The sequence below is a fragment of the Aedes albopictus genome, chromosome 2 (genome assembly GCF_035046485.1).
Source record: "Aedes albopictus strain Foshan chromosome 2, AalbF5, whole genome shotgun sequence".
Classification (NCBI taxonomy): Eukaryota; Metazoa; Arthropoda; class Insecta; order Diptera; family Culicidae; genus Aedes; species Aedes albopictus.
The window spans coordinates 62,062,495-62,080,649 of NC_085137.1; the positions used below are offsets into that span (position 1 = coordinate 62,062,495).

The 18,155-nt window shown below is 36.7% G+C and overlaps 1 protein-coding gene across 4 annotated transcripts in view; it reads left to right on the forward strand.

Annotated features, from left to right (window-relative positions):
- Positions 1–18,155, forward strand: part of LOC109418060 (LIM domain transcription factor LMO4) — a 151,141-nt gene that overhangs the window by 14,237 nt on the left and 118,749 nt on the right. For 2 of the 4 annotated variants that reach the window (XM_029871329.2, XM_029871332.2), the window contains exon 2: positions 8,946–10,656. In XM_029871329.2, the coding sequence (XP_029727189.1) occupies positions 10,401–10,656 (256 nt within the window). In that variant the 5' untranslated portion in view covers positions 8,946–10,400. Of the gene's footprint in view, positions 1–7,989; positions 8,636–8,945; positions 10,657–18,155 lie in introns of those variants that run through there. The other 2 variants (XM_029871331.2, XM_029871330.2) reach the window with 2 other exon arrangements.

Genomic DNA, 18,155 nt, shown 5'->3' on the forward strand with positions numbered 1-18,155 from the left:
ATCACCTAGCATGATGGTATATTCGGCAAAGTTGTTGAGTTGCTCAAGGACTGACAGATGCTGGTCCGTTTGATTCGGAACTTCACACATAGGTGGCGCTAGTTTGGCTAGTTTTGAGTATATGATTATATTTATATCAAGTTCCTGACATAGAACATCGAAATTTTAATGATTCGCCAGAAAATTTTAAACAAGCTCTCTCTCTCTCTCTCTCTTCTTGGCGTAACGTCCTCATTGGGACAAAGCCTGCTTCTCAGCTTAGTGTTCTATGAGCACTTCCACAGTTATTAACTGAGAGCTTCCTCTGCCAATGACCATTTTGCATGTGTATATCGTGTGGCAGGCACGAAGATACTCTATGCCCAAGGAAGTCAAGGAAATTTCCTTTACGAAAAGATCCTGGACCGACCGGGAATCGAACCCGTCACCCCCAGCATGGTCATGCTGAATACCCGTGCGTTTACCGCCTCGGATATATGGGCCCATTTTAAACAAGCTATAATTTCTTATTAAGTGCACCAAATTTTAACTGCAAGATCCCCAACTAATTAGCTAAATTGGAACAAATTTGGGCTTGATTGATTAACTCTACGTATAGTTGAAGTGTTTCTAATAAAATTCTCCTAATTTTACTGCAGTCCAATAAACTACTATATCTTAGGGTTAAGTTAACCAAATTTGATGAAGTTTTGAAAATGTAAAACTAATAATTTGGAATTTGTTTACCATTTGACTTGACTCAAATTTGTCTGAAGGGAAAAAAGTTATAGTTTATTGAATACATGTTTAGAAATTCTAATCATTTGCAACCTATTTGTAACCTATGTGTAACTAAATTTGTAACTACCACCGCCTAGAAATGAAATTTTACATCATCATACTGTAAACTCTTAACAGTTTTGCGGCGGAAACCATTTTTCTAAGTAACCAGCGTCCTGAGATTTAAAAAAAATATAGGTTTTTTAGTGCCACTTATTAGTGAAATTTCGAATCAAACGGCTCAAAAACTGTTAGAATTCGACCAGCCTAACAGTATTGCCGAGCACACCAACACTCCAAGTAATTAAAAACCTGAGATATGTGGGTGAGAATGTGTGTTATTGGCTTTCAAGGGCAAAACAAAACATACTGTTACCCATCTTTGTTTCGGTAACGCAACTATCGAACTGATGATGTTTACCTTTTTTAACATACCTATCAACATAATCTGTTGGGGGAATTATTTTATTTTTCCTACTTACAACCCACATCCGACGATTTTTTTAAGTGGGAATGGTAGAACTTTCAATTCCCTCCGTCGCACGTACATTAGTTTTGCATTTTGTTCCACCATTTCCGTGAATAATGAGATCCGGCTTGTGCAAGTGAGCAGTTGAGGTTAGAATTGTAGGATATTCTAGGTTAGATTTGCTGTCCACTTCGCCTGAACGATTTTCAGACCCAGAAATATCGTTCTTCTAATTAGTTTTCACTGCCGTAAAAAATACTGTTATGCTCGTATGCAGTTACTCGTAAATCTCAATCTGATTGTAAAAATAATAAATTTCTTTCCAATGTTTTGAAACCCCGAACGAATTTGACATTGCTTTCGGGAAGCATAATCACGACGACGACAACACTCCCAAGCGGTCGAATCGTCGTTTTGGAAGCGAATTGTTGTGTCTGTTTGTCACTGATATCACAAGATGTGATGTCTCTTAGCTTTTTTTTTTTTTTGAGATCCACCGGTATGCGTTTGGTTCATCAAAATATTTGAACAGCCCCCTGTGAACACTCTGCGTGTGCACTAAGTGGTGTTTTTTTTTTGAGTGCGCGCAGAAATTGTGCACTGGGATTATGACTTGAAGGCTCTTGTGCTATATGATATATACAAATTGCATGCCCACTGACGCCACCTATGAGTAAAATTCTGAGTAAAAGGACTCATCTTTTATATGTTCTTGCAACTTATCCGCAGAATCTTCAATTTTACTAAATAATCTGAATCCTGATGTAAAAATGGTTCAAAATTTGTATGCTCACTAGCGTCATCTAGTGACAGAGGTTCGAATCAAACCATTATCTGTAAATTCTTGACTTACCAAACATCTTTGCTGAAGATAGTAGAGACGGTAAGAGAGTTATCAGGACCCTGGGATATTTGAAGTATAAAATTTTCATACTCAGTGGCGCCACCTATGTGTAGATTTCCGAATCAAATTTCGCATCATCTGTAAGTTCTTGACTTATGAAACAACTTTGCCGAACACAACATCTTTCTATGTGGTCAGGATCTTGAGATATAGGAAATGTAAAATTTGCATGCTCACTAGTGCCACCTATGTGTGAAGTTTCAAATCAAACGGCCCATCATCTGGAAGTAATTGACAAACACAACAACTTTCTCGAAGGCGTCATCTTTCTAAGTGATAAGGATCCAGTGATATATGAGATACGAAATTTACGTGCTCACTAGTACCACGGCTAAAATATAAACGACTCATAAGAAAGTCATCATTCTTAATAAATAATTCCAAAAGTCCCAGTGAAGAAACAGGGGTGCAAGCAATGATAAATAACAAAATTTCCATAAACAAATAAAAAAATGCATAAATAAATCAAAAGTTTCCATTAATAATTGATTTTTGGGCAATTAAAAACGTCAAAAATGCAATGAATAATTCAACTGTTGCAATAAAAAAAGCCATTATTCCCACCAAATAACTTCGAATTTTCCATAAATAAATCCGATTTTTCCATAATAAATTAGAAAATTCACAATAAAAAAATATCGATAAAGCAATAAATAATTCAAAAAGTGCAATAAACGAAAAAATAAATAATCAATAAATGTCAAAAAATGAGCAATAAACGTAAATGCATTTTGAGCCAAAAAATCAAGTAGACCATGCGGCGAAGCCGCATAGAGGATTGAGGAACTGAGTTTCCGAAGTTTCCGATATCCGATGCACCGTAACTGCATCGATTCAGTTCTAGGCAAACCACAGATCCAAGAATTTGCCCGGTGTAATGCAAACATAGATGTTATCCCTTTTTAAGGTCCGACGAGCGATAGCGAGTTCGGACAGCAAGCAATTGCTCGATAAATTGCAATCATAGTTACGCAAGCTTTTCAGTCGTTTCAGTCATATAAGTGCGATTCAGCATTTCACTGTCTCATAATTTCCTGCATTTGTTTTTCATGGGTAATTTCGTCATTTTTTATTGCAGTTTTTGAATTTTTTATTGCTTATTCGATATTTTTTTATTGTGAATTTTCTAATTTATTATGGAAAAATCGGATTTATTTATGGAAAATTCGAAGTTATTTGGTGGGAAAAATGGCTTTTTTTATTGCAACAGTTGATTTATTCATTGCATTTTTGACGTTTTTAATTGCTCAAAAATCAATTATTTATTGAAACTTTTGAATTATTTATGCATTTTTTTATTTGTTTATGGAACTTTTGTTATTTATTACTGCTTACAGCACTGTTTCCTCACTGGGACTTTTTGAAGTATTTATGGGAAATTTTGTATTTATTATGGAACGTTTAATTGTCTGCCCTAGTACCACCTAGTGGTGGAATTTCGAATCAATCGGTCCATTATCTGTAAGCGCTCGACTTACTGAGCAACTTTCCCGAAGACGTGACGCTTCTACAAGTTCTAGATCTTCCGATAATTAGTTTGAAGACATTATATCACTAAATTGTTTATGCCAAATAGTGCCATCTAGTGAGGAAATTTCGAATTAACCAATTCACCGCCAGATGGCGCATGACCGAACAAATTTGCCGAAGACATGAATATTCTAAAACATCAGAATTAAAAGATATAGAGAATTCAATTTGGGGTCCAAATGGACCCCAGGTATACAAAATCACCCGGTTCAACTTTGACATGGAATATAAATCAAAGTATGCCATGAAATCAACTTTATTTTTGCTTAAATAATAGAACTAGGTCTAGTTTGGAGCTATTGAAAAAATAAAGTCAATATGTTATACCCAACTTGTTTGCCATTACTTCAAAGTTGCCTGGGGTCCAAATGGACCCCTGGTATCCATTAGAGGGTTTTAATGACCGCAGTCTTCCATCATCGGTCACGTCCCACATTTGCCAGATCTTTACCTTTCCGGATTATTGCCTTGCCGTTGTTCTCCAATTCTTCTGGTACTATTCGGATTTCCAACGAACACCAGTTTTGCAGGGTTCTGTGAGAATGCCACAGCATGCCCTGATCATCGTATCCTGCCAAATTATATCTTATCAGCCATTCCATAGAAAATCAATACAGTGAGTCTCCGAATATAGTGATACTTGATGGGTTTGTAATTTTATCGCAAATAATTAGATCCATAATTTCATTTTACTATTAGGATGACCAATATTATTATAGAATCGTCTTAAAGTTCAAAAATTGTCAATACATTTTATTAATCTTTTCTTTTGAACCAGTCATAAACTGCATTTTATGTTTGTATGATAGCCATTGAATTCTACTTTTTTCGAATGAGTGTAATCAGTTTCGTACCTTTTAATTCCGCCCTATGTTGCTTACCCTTTGACAGATACGCGTATTTCGACTACCACTTGTAATCTTCCTCAGTGCCAGTTATCCAAGATTACAAGTGGTAGTCGAAATACGCGTATCTGTCAAAGGATAAGCAACATAGGGCGGAAATAAAAGGTACGAAACTGATTACACTCATTCGAAGAGGGTATTCTGCTTAGAGGGTTCGAAAAGTCGGTACAAGAGATTGAATTCTAGTTTTCAGGAAAAATACGTTTTGCGGGCCAAATTGTGTTTTTGTGCAAAAAATATCTATATGTTCTGGAGACCAATAAGGTACCCTGGTTTTATATTTATATCAAAACATTCAGGAAATTTGGCGTAACATATCAAAAAATCAGAGATGTATGTTTTTAAAACTTTTGAGATATAATTAATTTGAAAAAAGAGAGCCATATATTTTAATACTTGCTACTCTACAATCGTCTGATTTTGTTAAACCCCATGAAAATATATATTCCATTTTTGAGTGATTCCTGGTGTTTTTTGTATTCATAGATATAAGGGTAGCCCAGACTTATGTGAAAAACAAAAAAAATCGAAAAATGCCAAGTCTTACTTCTTAAATCTGTTATTATGGACTCCCGGAATCTACGTTCAAAATTTTAGCAGAATTGATTAAGCCCAAGGTGGCGCTCAAAACGCTTGTAGTTTGTATGGGAAAACTTGGCCAAATGTACGCAGAAATTTTTGAATTTTGCCGCTAGGTGGCACTGTAAACGTTTAATAAATAAACCCATTGGTATTATTGTAGGTGACTATATGCCAAAGAACTGTGTCGAAGACCGTGAAGTGATCCGACGGCTGTGAAAAAAGTTATACCCTAGGCAAAGTGAAGCAAAATATTGAGATTTCATTATTGATATTATTCCTTTACATGTACTGAAAAAACAACAATAATGCTTCGCCTCACTTTACCTAGGGTAATCATTTATTCACAAACGTTGGATCACTTTGCGGTCTTCGACAAAGTTGTTTGGCATATAGTCACCTACAATAATACTAAAGGGTTTGATTATTGAACGCTTATAGCGCCACCTAGTGGCAGAATTCGAAAACCTAAAATTTCTGCATACTTTTGGCCAATTTTTTCCATACAAACTTCAAGCGTTTTGAGCGCACCCTTAGGCTTAATCGATTTTGCTCAAATTTAGAACGTAGATTCTGGGAGTCCAAAACAACTGATTTAGGAGGTGAGACTCGGCATTTTTCGAAATTTTTGTTTTTCATATAAGTGTGGGCCACCTTAATAGATATATAAGAGTTCAAAATATTATCAAATTTTTGAAGTATCTTGTATGAAAAAACTTGATCTTTTATTTTCATAAATTCATATCTCAAAAACTAAAAAACATACATCTTTGATTTTTTTATACAGTGCGAGAAATAAGTATAAAGACAGAGCCGTTTTCCATACAAAATAATCATGTTTAGGGATCAAAATCTCTTTTTCTAGCGATTCGATTGTTATGGAATTTTGTCTGCAACCTTAAAATAACTAGAATTTTGGCTGGAAATATAAATTATCATCCATGAAAACGTTTATATGGACTTTTCAGATTCAAATAATTATGAAGACACTTATTTCCATATAAAAATGTGTCTTTATATTTTTTCGAATCTGAAAAGTCGATATAAACGTTTTCATGGATGATGATTTATATTTCAAGCCAAAATTCTAGTTATTTTAAGGTTGCAGACAAAATTCCATAACAATCGAATCGATAGAAAAAGAGATTTTGATCCCTAAACATGATTATTTTGTATGGAAAACGGCTCTGTCTTTATACTTATTTCTCGCACTGTATATTATCTGCTGAAAATATAAAACTAGAGTACCGCTTTGGTCCCAAGACCATATAACGTAAAAAAAATATTTTTTCACATTTCTTGCACAAAAACACAATTGACCACGCTATCATAAAATATCTCGAAGATGGAAGGAATTTTGTGGCTTCTGATACTATATTGTTTGAAAAGGTGGAAAAGGATAAGTAGGAGTTTAATGCTATGTTTATGCTGATAATCAAACCAAAGACCCAACCGTTTGAGCTGAAACTTTCACAGATTGTTCTAAACGCCTTAAGCAACAAGGGTACCCCGAGGAATGTTTCAACTGTTTGTATTGGGACCAGTCCAATGCCCTATTGGTACACTGCTAATGGCAGCCTATTTGATGTGATGATGATGATGATTGAGTACCCACCATCAGCGCAAGGATTACCTATGGCTGCAGAGTCATACCGGAAGGGAATGATCTACCTGATGGTTTGTTGTAGCAGGGTAAGCTAAATTCACTGGAAACCTTCGGAAGACAACACGATGGTTGTTATCTCGTGACAAAGTCTGGCTACCCCACGAACATTTGCCCAGAAACCAGTTCATTTAGTTTCCTTAGGCTACCCCTCCCAAAATCCCAGGTTTCATGTAATTTTAATATAATTTATTATATAGTTGACCTATTACCTGATTTTAGCTGAAATAATGAATATTGTTATTATGATATATTGAATTTTAATTGACCTTCATTACAATTACATTTTTATTTACCTGAACAGGGCTGAAACAAATCATTATTATATAAAAGTTAAAATTTAACAAATAACACTGAAACAAATGGTGTATTCGTATTAGTACTAGTAATTAAAATAGTTATTTATGTCACGAGTTGCAAAAAGTTGATTTTTTCAGCACGAGTCGTACATTTATCCAACGAGGCTTGCCGAGTTGGATAAATACGAAGAGTGCTGAAAAAATTGAGTTTTGCAACGAGTTCCATACAAAATTTTATGCAATGATTTTTTTCATAATGCAATCCATTTGAGTTGCATAATGTTCATAATGCAGCCCAAATGAATTGCATTATGAACATTATGCAACTATTTTTCATTACGTAACTCATTTTAGTTGCATAATTAACCAGTTCGAAAAAATTTACCATTATGATACCAAAATGAGTTATATAAAATAGAAATTATGATACTGAATTGCATAAAACAAAATATAAAAATCAAACAAAACACAAAAAAGTAAACCAAATGTTGATCTCATAATTTTCCTGCATTTGAATTAACCCAGCAGGAGAATTACGAAATCAAAATTTGCTAGGGTAGATCTTACACCGTAACGCACCATTATAAGGTGATCTACACACGTTACGGGAAATAATCGAACCAAAGACCCAATATACATACATATAATAATTTTTAGCTAATACATAATAACTCATACCAAACCCAATTTTTCAGAGAGTTCTTATCTTGCTGAATAATTTCGCCGAAGACGACATCAGTCTATCTCATCAGAATTCATAGTTATATGTAGGTGTTTAAGATGTATTTAAATATTTTTTAACAGTTCTTCTGGTGTTTCATTTATTTTGTTTAATCATCAATAAAATCACATAATTGGAAAATTAACTGTATTTATGCTACAAAAAAATGCAATCCCACCAATACCACCCCAAGGCGCGATTGCATTTGGAAGCATCCTGTTTTGGAAACTTCTTCTAAGCTCAAATGTGTGGTCGGTTACCAACACTAGGGGACACTGTTGTTATGCCGGCTAGCTGGCTGACTGACTGGCTGGCTGGTCGGCCCTATCCTGTGAGCAGGGTGGTATGAGTAAATGAGACGGTGAGAGCGGAACAACTCACTGATGAGAAAGCTGAGCGATGAGAGCGTCTCGCTACTCATCGGGATTTGGTTCGGTGAGAGAGAGAATTCGCAATGTTGACGACTGTGCAATGCGATGTGAATACCGAGCGAGAGGGATCTGACTTGTGTGGATTGGTGTTGGAGCGCGCTACCAATACCCCGAGCATTGAACAAGTTCGGGTATCGCTACATGCTGTCCGACGCACATAATACCTTTTGCTGGTACGATTGGAGGGTGTCGAGTGTATGCGAGCTCGTGGTTGCTTTCATTGCTCAACGTCGACGTCTAGCGGAAGCATCGAAATCAATTTTGGGGAGGGCTAGACACATAGCAGAACTGGCGAATTCGAATTCGAAGCTGGTACGTGTTTCTCGTAGCGTAGCATAACAATCACTCGGGGGAAGCCCAATAACCGTGTTCGACGTAAGAGCGTTTGGTCGTCCGTATCGGTAGCGCAAACCCATCAGGGAGAACACACAAAACGTGCAACTCATAAATTGGTTTATTATCGTGTGCAAACAATAAAGCGATAAATTTATAAAAGTATTAAATCATAAAACGATAATTAATTTAATTAAACTTTTCGACGGCAGTTGTTCTCGTCTTGTTGGGCTCCTGGAATGTTGGTTCCATGTAGAGCTATGTCTAGACCAAAATCTGCACAGTCTGTCGGCACCTTGAGAAACTAATTATTTTTATCTTGTCTCTCTTTCTCTGTCTCTTTCCCCAACAGGAACTCGAGTAGCTGAGGCGCACAGAAAAAGTTACCGACTTCTGCAACTCTGCTACTGCAGCCCGCGGAAGCTGATCCGATCAAAACGGGCGCACGGGACGGTCAGGTCAAGAAGAAACCGTACGGCGGAAGAGTCAGTGGTGGCAATTGTCACTGAGATCATAAAAAAAGAACCGAGCGTTGAAAAGTTGTCCCGCGCGATTTCCACTTGCTCGTAGCGCGCGCGGAGATTGTTAAAGAGAAATAATAGCATTCCCCCCTTCTGCGCGGTTTACCCGAAGGACAGCGAGATTGAAGGCGGGCGATCCAGAAGAAGAAGACAGAGTTGGGAAGAAGTTTCAAGTGAAAATATTTATATGATTTTAATGAGAATCAAGATAAGAAATAATAGTTGGGAAATAATAAATAAAAGCAAACATTAGCTATCGAGTCGAAGTCTAGGCAGACTCCCGCTGTAGTTGTTCAGTGATTCCCAAGTATAGTGACTGAAGTTCAAATACAGCTGTTCAGTAGTGAAGTTCGGACAGTTTCCCACACAACAAGTGGTACGTGCGCCAAACCCGTTGACGACGCCGGAAAGTGTTTGTGTTGTCACCTCCCGTCCGTAAACTTGGAGGACCTGGCTGCCACCAACGTCCACCTACATCGTCTCCACAGCAGCACCTGCAGTATGCGAAGAAGCAACCAAAGCGCCAAAGCAGAGTCCAACCGGCAGCAGCAGACCGCGCGCGCAAATTGCTAAAATGAAATATATTTCGCGAAAATTGAAATTTATTTAGATACACAGATAAAAGGAAGTGCGGCACGAGACGAAACCGAAGTGAGGCAAAAAAATAGAAAATTATTTATAAATAATAGCCGCGTGAAAATAACTGCCAGAAGCGGCAAACGGCTTCGAAAAAAGAACAAAACTCCCACCGTGCAGCAAAAAACAAGGGGGGATTGAAGCGTTATTGTGTTTTAGAAAAGAGAGAAAAAAAAAGTGAACCAGCGAAAAACCCCAACAAGAAAAATAGTGACGGAAAATCTATCAATTTTATCAGGCTGACGAGCGTTTCCCCGAGCCTCGTCTCTCATCCGAAGTTTAGCCAATACAATCAATAAAATAACGAGCATTTCGGCGCGTTCGCGTTCCGCATTTCAAGTACGGCCATCGCAAAAAAAAGTGTATACATCTAAGTGATTGAAAATTTGTGCAACCACGAAATAGCGAGTCGAATCGCCTAATCGGCTAATGTCCTGATTTCGCGCGCGCTCCATTTGTGTTACAAAGAAAATCCACAGTTGTCAGTGTCGAACGAACCCCCACGGCCGCGGTTCCAAAACTTCCCCACACCTTTCCCCGGAAAAAAAAAATCGTTAGTAAAAATTGTTGCAACGCGGTCCCCAAGGGAACCGGCCTGCAACGTGCGGAACCGTAAACCAAAAGCCGTCAAGCTGGCCGCGTCAATAGCAATGAACCCGCACTACCATCCGTACTCGGATCTGGGTTCTTCGCCGCATTCGCCCAGTCCGGACAACAACAACTACCCGCAGCTCGGGCCGCACCACAATGGCCACGGGGGTGGTGGTGGGGGCGGTGGCGGTGCGCCCGGCAATCCGATGGGAGTCAGCCAGATGGACAGCCAGGCGGTGGGCTTCCACGGTATGGGCAACGGCGGTCCCGGGGGCGGCCCTGGAGGACCGGTGAAGCACTGCGGGGGATGTGGAGGTGAGTAAGGGGATAGTGATTTACTCTAGGTTTAGTTATCGTGTTAAGATCTGTGAGTGTCAAAACCTATGAGCAGTTAGAAAATGAAGATACTGCTACTGGACTCGATTAAAGACTGAAAAAACCGTTTGCGACTATGCATGATAACTACGAAATTTCCTGTGCCTTTATCGTTTTGTTTTATATAGAGTTTTATATAGAAGCAAAGGACTGGTGGGTGACCGAACACTGTCAATTCAAAAAAAAAAATCAGTTTTAAAAATTGGGTAACATTGGTATTGGTGAAAATTTTTGGAAGAACTCCAAAATGTTTACTAAATTTATCAAATGTTTGTATGAACATTGTGGTAAAATTTAAAGGCAAATAAACCGACACTCTCGATTATTATTTCTGAACTATTCATTAATTATCTTAAGAAGTTCTAGTTTTGTTTATTTGTAATGTTGTAAACAAAATCTCAACTTTAATTAGCAATTGCACCAGCTTTCTGGACTTATTATTTACATAATTATATAAAACAATAAAATAACAGAAAAGTGGCGCTGCTACCCTGCCCCCACTTGCATATCAGTCCCATTTGACTTTTCAGTACTTTTGAGTTATCGTTATGAATAGTCATCATTTTCAACGTGCTTTAAAACCTATAATCGAAATTGTGGATTTTTATGTCAAAGTGCGAAAAATACCAAATCATGAGCGTCACATATTGAAAGTACCCGCATAACAGCTCCATCTGGATTTGTGTAACCTGTAAACACTGTATAAACCTGAACTATAAAAATTCCTTTGGATATAAATAAAAGAAAATCGGGTTAAGTACGGTTCCTTTGAATTCCACTAAGAATTTGCATCCTTTGACAGATACGTATTTCGACCTCAACTGTAAGGTCGTCTTCAGTGTCTTTTACTTGACTCGACTGAAGAGATCCATCGCATTCTACACGTCTCATACATCATAGGTAAAAATAATAGGTAGCTTAATCTAGGTAGTTTTTTTTTTCTTTTTTTTTTTTTTTCCCGAGCATGCAAAAACTTATATCTATATTAACCTCCACCATAGAATAGGTAAAATTTCCCTCCACCACCGAATAGGTACATTTCCCTATCACAGGTACATTATGAGACGCACGCCATACGAGAGTGCTTAGGGGGTAATAATTTGAAAAGCCACGAACTTCCATTGCCTTGATCCTTATTCAACAGCGTGTTAGGTACCTGTTTGTATATCTCTAGACTCTCAGCAACGTCCAATTTCCAAGGTGAAGTTACATTTCGCAAAATTTGAATATCCTCTGTAGTTACAGGGTGGCCCTCCTCAAAGACATGTTCAGCAACTTTCGACCTGAAATCGTATTCCAAACCTCTATTCACTGTCCTCTGCGCCTTTCCCACCTCCGCCATATGTTCCCTGAATCTAACCTCCAAAGACCGTTTTGTTTGACCAACGTAGACCTTATCACAATGGGAGCAACTGATTTTGTAAACGCCAGCCTTGTTTAGGGTGTTGACCGGATCCTTTGTAGAGCCTAATGAAGTCTTCAACTGATTGCTTCTGCTAGAAAATACTAAATCGATCCCGAAATTTCTGAACCTAGAACGTAAATTATTAGTGATGTGTTGATCGAAGGGGACTGATACTCGCTTCAAAGATTCTGTCCCCTTCGATCAACACATCACTAATAATTTACGTTCTAGGTTCAGAAATTTCGGGATCGATTTAGTATTTTCTAGCAGAAGCAATCAGTTGAAGACTTCATTAGGCTCTACAAAGGATCCGGTCAACACCCTAAACAAGGCTGGCGTTTACAAAATCAGTTGCTCCCATTGTGATAAGGTCTACGTTGGTCAAACAAAACGGTCTTTGGAGGTTAGATTCAGGGAACATATGGCGGAGGTGGGAAAGGCGCAGAGGACAGTGAATAGAGGTTTGGAATACGATTTCAGGTCGAAAGTTGCTGAACATGTCTTTGAGGAGGGCCACCCTGTAACTACAGAGGATATTCAAATTTTGCGAAATGTAACTTCACCTTGGAAATTGGACGTTGCTGAGAGTCTAGAGATATACAAACAGGTACCTAACACGCTGTTGAATAAGGATCAAGGCAATGGAAGTTCGTGGCTTTTCAAATTATTACCCCCTAAGCACTCTCGTATGGCGTGCGTCTCATAATGTACCTGTGATAGGGAAATGTACCTATTCGGTGGTGGAGGGAAATTTTACCTATTCTATGGTGGAGGTTAATATAGATATAAGTTTTTGCATGCTCGGGAAAAAAAAAAAAAAAAAAAAAAAAACTACCTAGATTAAGCTACCTATTATTTTTACCTATGATGTATGAGACGTGTAGAATGCGATGGATCTCTTCAGTCGAGTCAAGTAAAAGACACTGAAGACGACCTTACAGTTGAGGTCGAAATACGTATCTGTCAAAGGATGCAAATTCTTAGTGGAATTCAAAGGAACCGTACTTAACCCGATTTTCTTTTATTTACAGATATTCCCCTTACAAGCCCAGGTTAATCATCATCCTTTGGATATAGTTTTTTGATAGTTTTTTTATAAAATCGCTTTAAGAGGCTTTTCTTGGGAATGCAACAGCACTGATGTTTTCTAGCCATACAAGTCCAGGACCTATGGCAAGAAGCTCGCCGTTGCGAATGTGTTTAAAACGCCTTCTATTAATTTTATCTCGCGGTTCGCTTGCGGTTCAACGAACCTTATTTCTTTAGTAACTATCTCTTACTAAATGAACCCATGAATCGTATCAGAATTGTATCAAACATTCTATACAAATTTTGTTTGGACACAATTATAGCAGTTCCAATAATTCTTAGGATGACTTCTGACGAAAGCTTCTGAAGGAATTTCTGAAGAGGCTTCTGTTTGTATTACTTTCCTGTGGAACTTTGGATGACAATCGATAAAAAAAAATATAGTGTAATGTGAAACATGACTTTCAGTTCTGAAGTAAAGATAAAAGTAGTCCTAATCCGGTTCTCAAATAAAAAAACTTTACGTAATTCTTGGAGAAACTCCAATATACAAGGCAATAGACGAAATAGAAACCATTGGCAGAAAAATTTCAGAAATTCTAGGTGATCTAGCAAAAGTTTTGACGGCACTGTTAAAAAGATCTAGAGCACAAATCCTGAGACAATTTCCAGAGAATCCTTAAAAGAATTAATAAGTTTCTGGCGTGATTTCCTTCAAAATTTTGAACAAAATTCCTAAAGAAGATTTATTTTATTCTTGCAAGAAACTCAATTTCAGATTTTGTGAATGACCAAATATTACAAGGAAACCCTTTAGGAATTCCACGTATAAATAACTGAAGGACTTTTGAAGGCAAGTTTTTGAGAAAGACAAAAGTAGATTTTTTATTAAAAGTAGATTTTGATTTGTAAGATCCACCTAACATGCAAAAAATACTAGGAAAATTTCAGTTTAAATTCTTGCTGCAGATTTTAGTGGAACGCAAGAGGAATCCCTATCAATATCAAACCAAATTTCTGAAGGCAACTTTTGACAGGAGAGGCAAAAGCGCTGATATTCAGCAATGAGGGGTAAAGGAATCAATTCCTTATGGATCCAGCATCTGCATGTTATTTTTCATTTATTTTGAGAATCATTATCTGCCACATTTGTCCTGCATTTAAAACTCCTAAGGCTTACAAAGCTTTTTAGGTACCAATGAAACATTTACCAGTTGAGACGTTATCCCCCAGAAATAAAAAAAGTTTCTGAAAACGACCCTACAGATGTATAACAAATTCCAAATTTTCTTCCCAAAGGTATTTTTGGGAAAATAAAAAGTTGGCCGTACCCACTTGGCGGCTCTTCACCCTTTGTCAAAATTGCGCATAGCCTCTTCCTTGCTATAGTTTATGTTCACAAGCTTGTTAGTATGGGATCACTCTAGACACATTTGAGGAGAAATTCATATAATAATTCGGAAAATAAAAATTATGGAAAAGATCGATTTCCTCGAGACTGTTTAGCCGTTTCCGTAGCATAGATGCAGGAATATACATATCTGACTATTCCCTATGAAACTTTACTTTACCGGGTGGGTATGACTTTGACTAGTGAGAGAGGGTGTTTGACTAGATTTACCAACTAAGAGTTGAAATTTAGCTTTTATTACGATTAACCCTTTTTTCGTAATAGTTGATGATTATTGAACCACTCTATGAGAGAATGTATTGTATAAGTCAAAAGTATAAAAAATAAATAACCTTTCTACTGGACTTCACGAATTTGAGATGGGATCTAACTTAAGGGAGGCAGTAAATAGGCTTTTTTAACATTAAAATGCTAAGTTTTCGCAATTCATTTAGTGTTTTCCAGTTGTTTTGAACTGTTCCGTCCAATACACAATGAGATTTAGGAAAATTTCATGGATTACACAGCGTAACAAAAATTCAATTTTGGTCTGTCTCAAGAGCAAACTTATGTGTCTCTGACAGATTTTGGGCCGCTGAATCCGAATCCGGGCTCAGATTTGCTCCAACACGTCACAATTTTGAGCTATACCTCAATTTATAGGGCAAAATATGCGATTTTGGGCTTTTTCGACTGCAAGTTATTAAGCATGCAAAAATATTTTTTAAGCAATCAAAGGATAAATTGGTTAAATAACATCTAAATTAACGACTCATACAAAATATTTCGTTTTACCAAATTGAATTTGATAGTTTTAAGCGATTATTGTTAGGTACGATATTTCCCATACAAGTCACCCTCCAAAAGTTGCATGCAAGTTTTCATACTAACATAGAATGCTTAAATTTATCGAATTTGATTAGGTAAAACGAACTATTTTGCATGAATCGTTAATTTAGATGTTAATTGACCAATTAACCTTTTACTTGCTTAAAAAAATATTTCCATGCTTAAGGTGAAACGGGACGCCGTGTTATTTTTCCTATCTTGCCTCTCTTTCTAACAATTTGCCTCGCGATTTTGAAGATGGTAATCTCGAGTTCTACCGCACTGAAGATGCTGAAAAACAATCAGCATATGCACTGCAAGTGAGCATACACAGTGATAGGTTTTTGTTGCAAAATATGAAGTAGAATCTGAGATTACCATCTTAGTAGCAACAGAGCAATGGCGGATATTTCCCCGACCGTCCCGTCCGCCCTTAATGGCTTGCAGTCAAAAAAGCCCAAAATCGCATATTTTGCCCTATAAATTGACGTATAGCTCAAAATTGTGACGTTTTGGAGCAAATCTGAGCCCAGATTCGGATTCAGCGGCCCAAAATCCTTCGGAGACACATATGTTTGCTCTTGAGACAAAAAAAATTTGCGCTGTGTTATGGAGAACGGTGGAGGAATGAATACTTTGGATTGTATTGGGGTAAGATGGACCGCTTTGAGGGTGAGTAAGACGGACAGAGTTGGGGTTACTTCAATAGTGCAATGAGAAACTCATTAAAATTCACACATTATTCACAGATTGACATCTATGGAGTACAAAAATAATTGTTTTAGCCGTGTGAAGCATATCATATTGATTTTTTGTATATCATTATATTGGAATTATCACAAAATTCTAACAATAGTTTCAATCCCGTAAAATTACCATGGCATTGCATGCTGTTAGGCGTTTATCAATATTTCTAAACAATGTGAACAACAAGTTCAGAAATTGTGTAAGAAATTCCTTGGAGATTTTTGTTACATGATAAAGCGGGGATTAATTACACAGCGTAACAAAAATTAACTTTTTGTCTGTCTCAAGAGCAAACTTATGTGTCTCTGACAGATTTTGGGCCGCTGAATCCGAATCCGGGCTCAGATTTGCTCCAGTACGTCACAGTTTTGAACTATACCCCAATTTATAGGGTAAAATATGAGATTTTGGGCTTTTTTGACTGCAAGCCATAAAGCATGGAAATATTTTTTTAAGCAATCAAAAGGTAAATTAATCAATTAACATCTAAACTAACGTCTCATGCAAAATATTTTGTTTTTCCAAATCAAATTTGGTAGTTTTAAGCGATTTATGTTAGGTACGATATTTCCCATACATGTCACCCTCCAAAAGTTGCATGCAAGTTTCGATACTAACATAAAATGCTTAAATCTATCAAATTTGATTTGGTAAAATGAAATATTTTGCATGAGTCGTTAATTTAGATGTTAATTGATCAATTTACATTTTGATTGCTTAAAAAAAATATTTCCATGCTTAAAGGCTTGCAGTCAAAAAAGCCCAAAATATATCCTATAAATTGGGGTATAGCTCAACATTTTTACGTGCTAGAGCAAATCTGTCTGCAAATCTGACACATAAGTTTTCTCTTGAGATAAAAAAATGTTGCGCTGTGTTATTAGCCAAATTACCTGATGAATGAATTATGAATGAATGAATATGAATTCTAAAACAATTGATCTAGCATAAACGCCAGAAGGCTCTCTAAGAATTCTGGCAGAAACCTTTCAACATATGAGGGAAAATGACTACGTCAATCAGTGCCGGATTTTGACTTCGGGAGGCCCGGGGCAAACCCTATAAAGTGGGCCCCCAAAAACAACATTTTGGAGAAATACATTTATATTTTTTTAAATCCTGTGTATTATTCGTATATTTTCAATTACTCAACTGTTTTATTCATTAAAATACCTTAATTTTCATTTGTTTTCAATTATATCTTTTGTATTATTTTTTAATACTCAGGCCTAATATTAAATTATTCTGATGTCTTTTAAAAAAATCAGCTTTCCCAATGCTGCAATACCACAACATTTTGACAAATTATTTAAGGACAGCCTTGTTAGAATTCCAAAATGGCTCCCACAATGGCCGACTTTGGCACCTACTCGCGATTTCGAGGACACAAATCTCTTCGTTTACAAAACTAGCGCACCTGTTCTTCTTATATTAAGCTTATTACAAGTGAGCAAGAACAGAAAAATAAAATGCACTGTTGTTTGAACCTTGCTTCTTGAGATTTGTGCGTCTGAAGTTCTGATGCACTGTTGAAACGGGATTTCAAGACGTTTGTCCTTAAATAAATGAAAAATTATTCGTTTTTTTATGTTTTGACTAAATTTAAAAAAAAAACGTTCAGATTTACAACGTAAATGTAAGATTGTTTGGAAAAACTATTATCCAAATTTTTGCAAGTTTTCGAACTTAGCGTTCAGTAGAAAACCTAAATACGTAAAGCAATTTTATTAGGAATTGCAAAATTGTACGATTAGTCCATGAATCAGATTGAATACAGATAGGTCTCTTAGAGACAAATACCAAAAACTTCTGTAAAACCCAACATAAATATATGTAAAATAAAATGTTCCGAGATGTTTTTGTACATAGTTTCCAAAACTAAAATTATTGATTAAATTGTGGAGGTTGAATTAAGTACATTATCAAAAAAAAATGGTAAATTTAAATTTATACGTTCAATATGTAGTCCGTCCAAAGTCTAACACCGTACATCAAACCGTTTTTAATTAGATTTTGTTTTAGATTTTATAGAGGCACTTT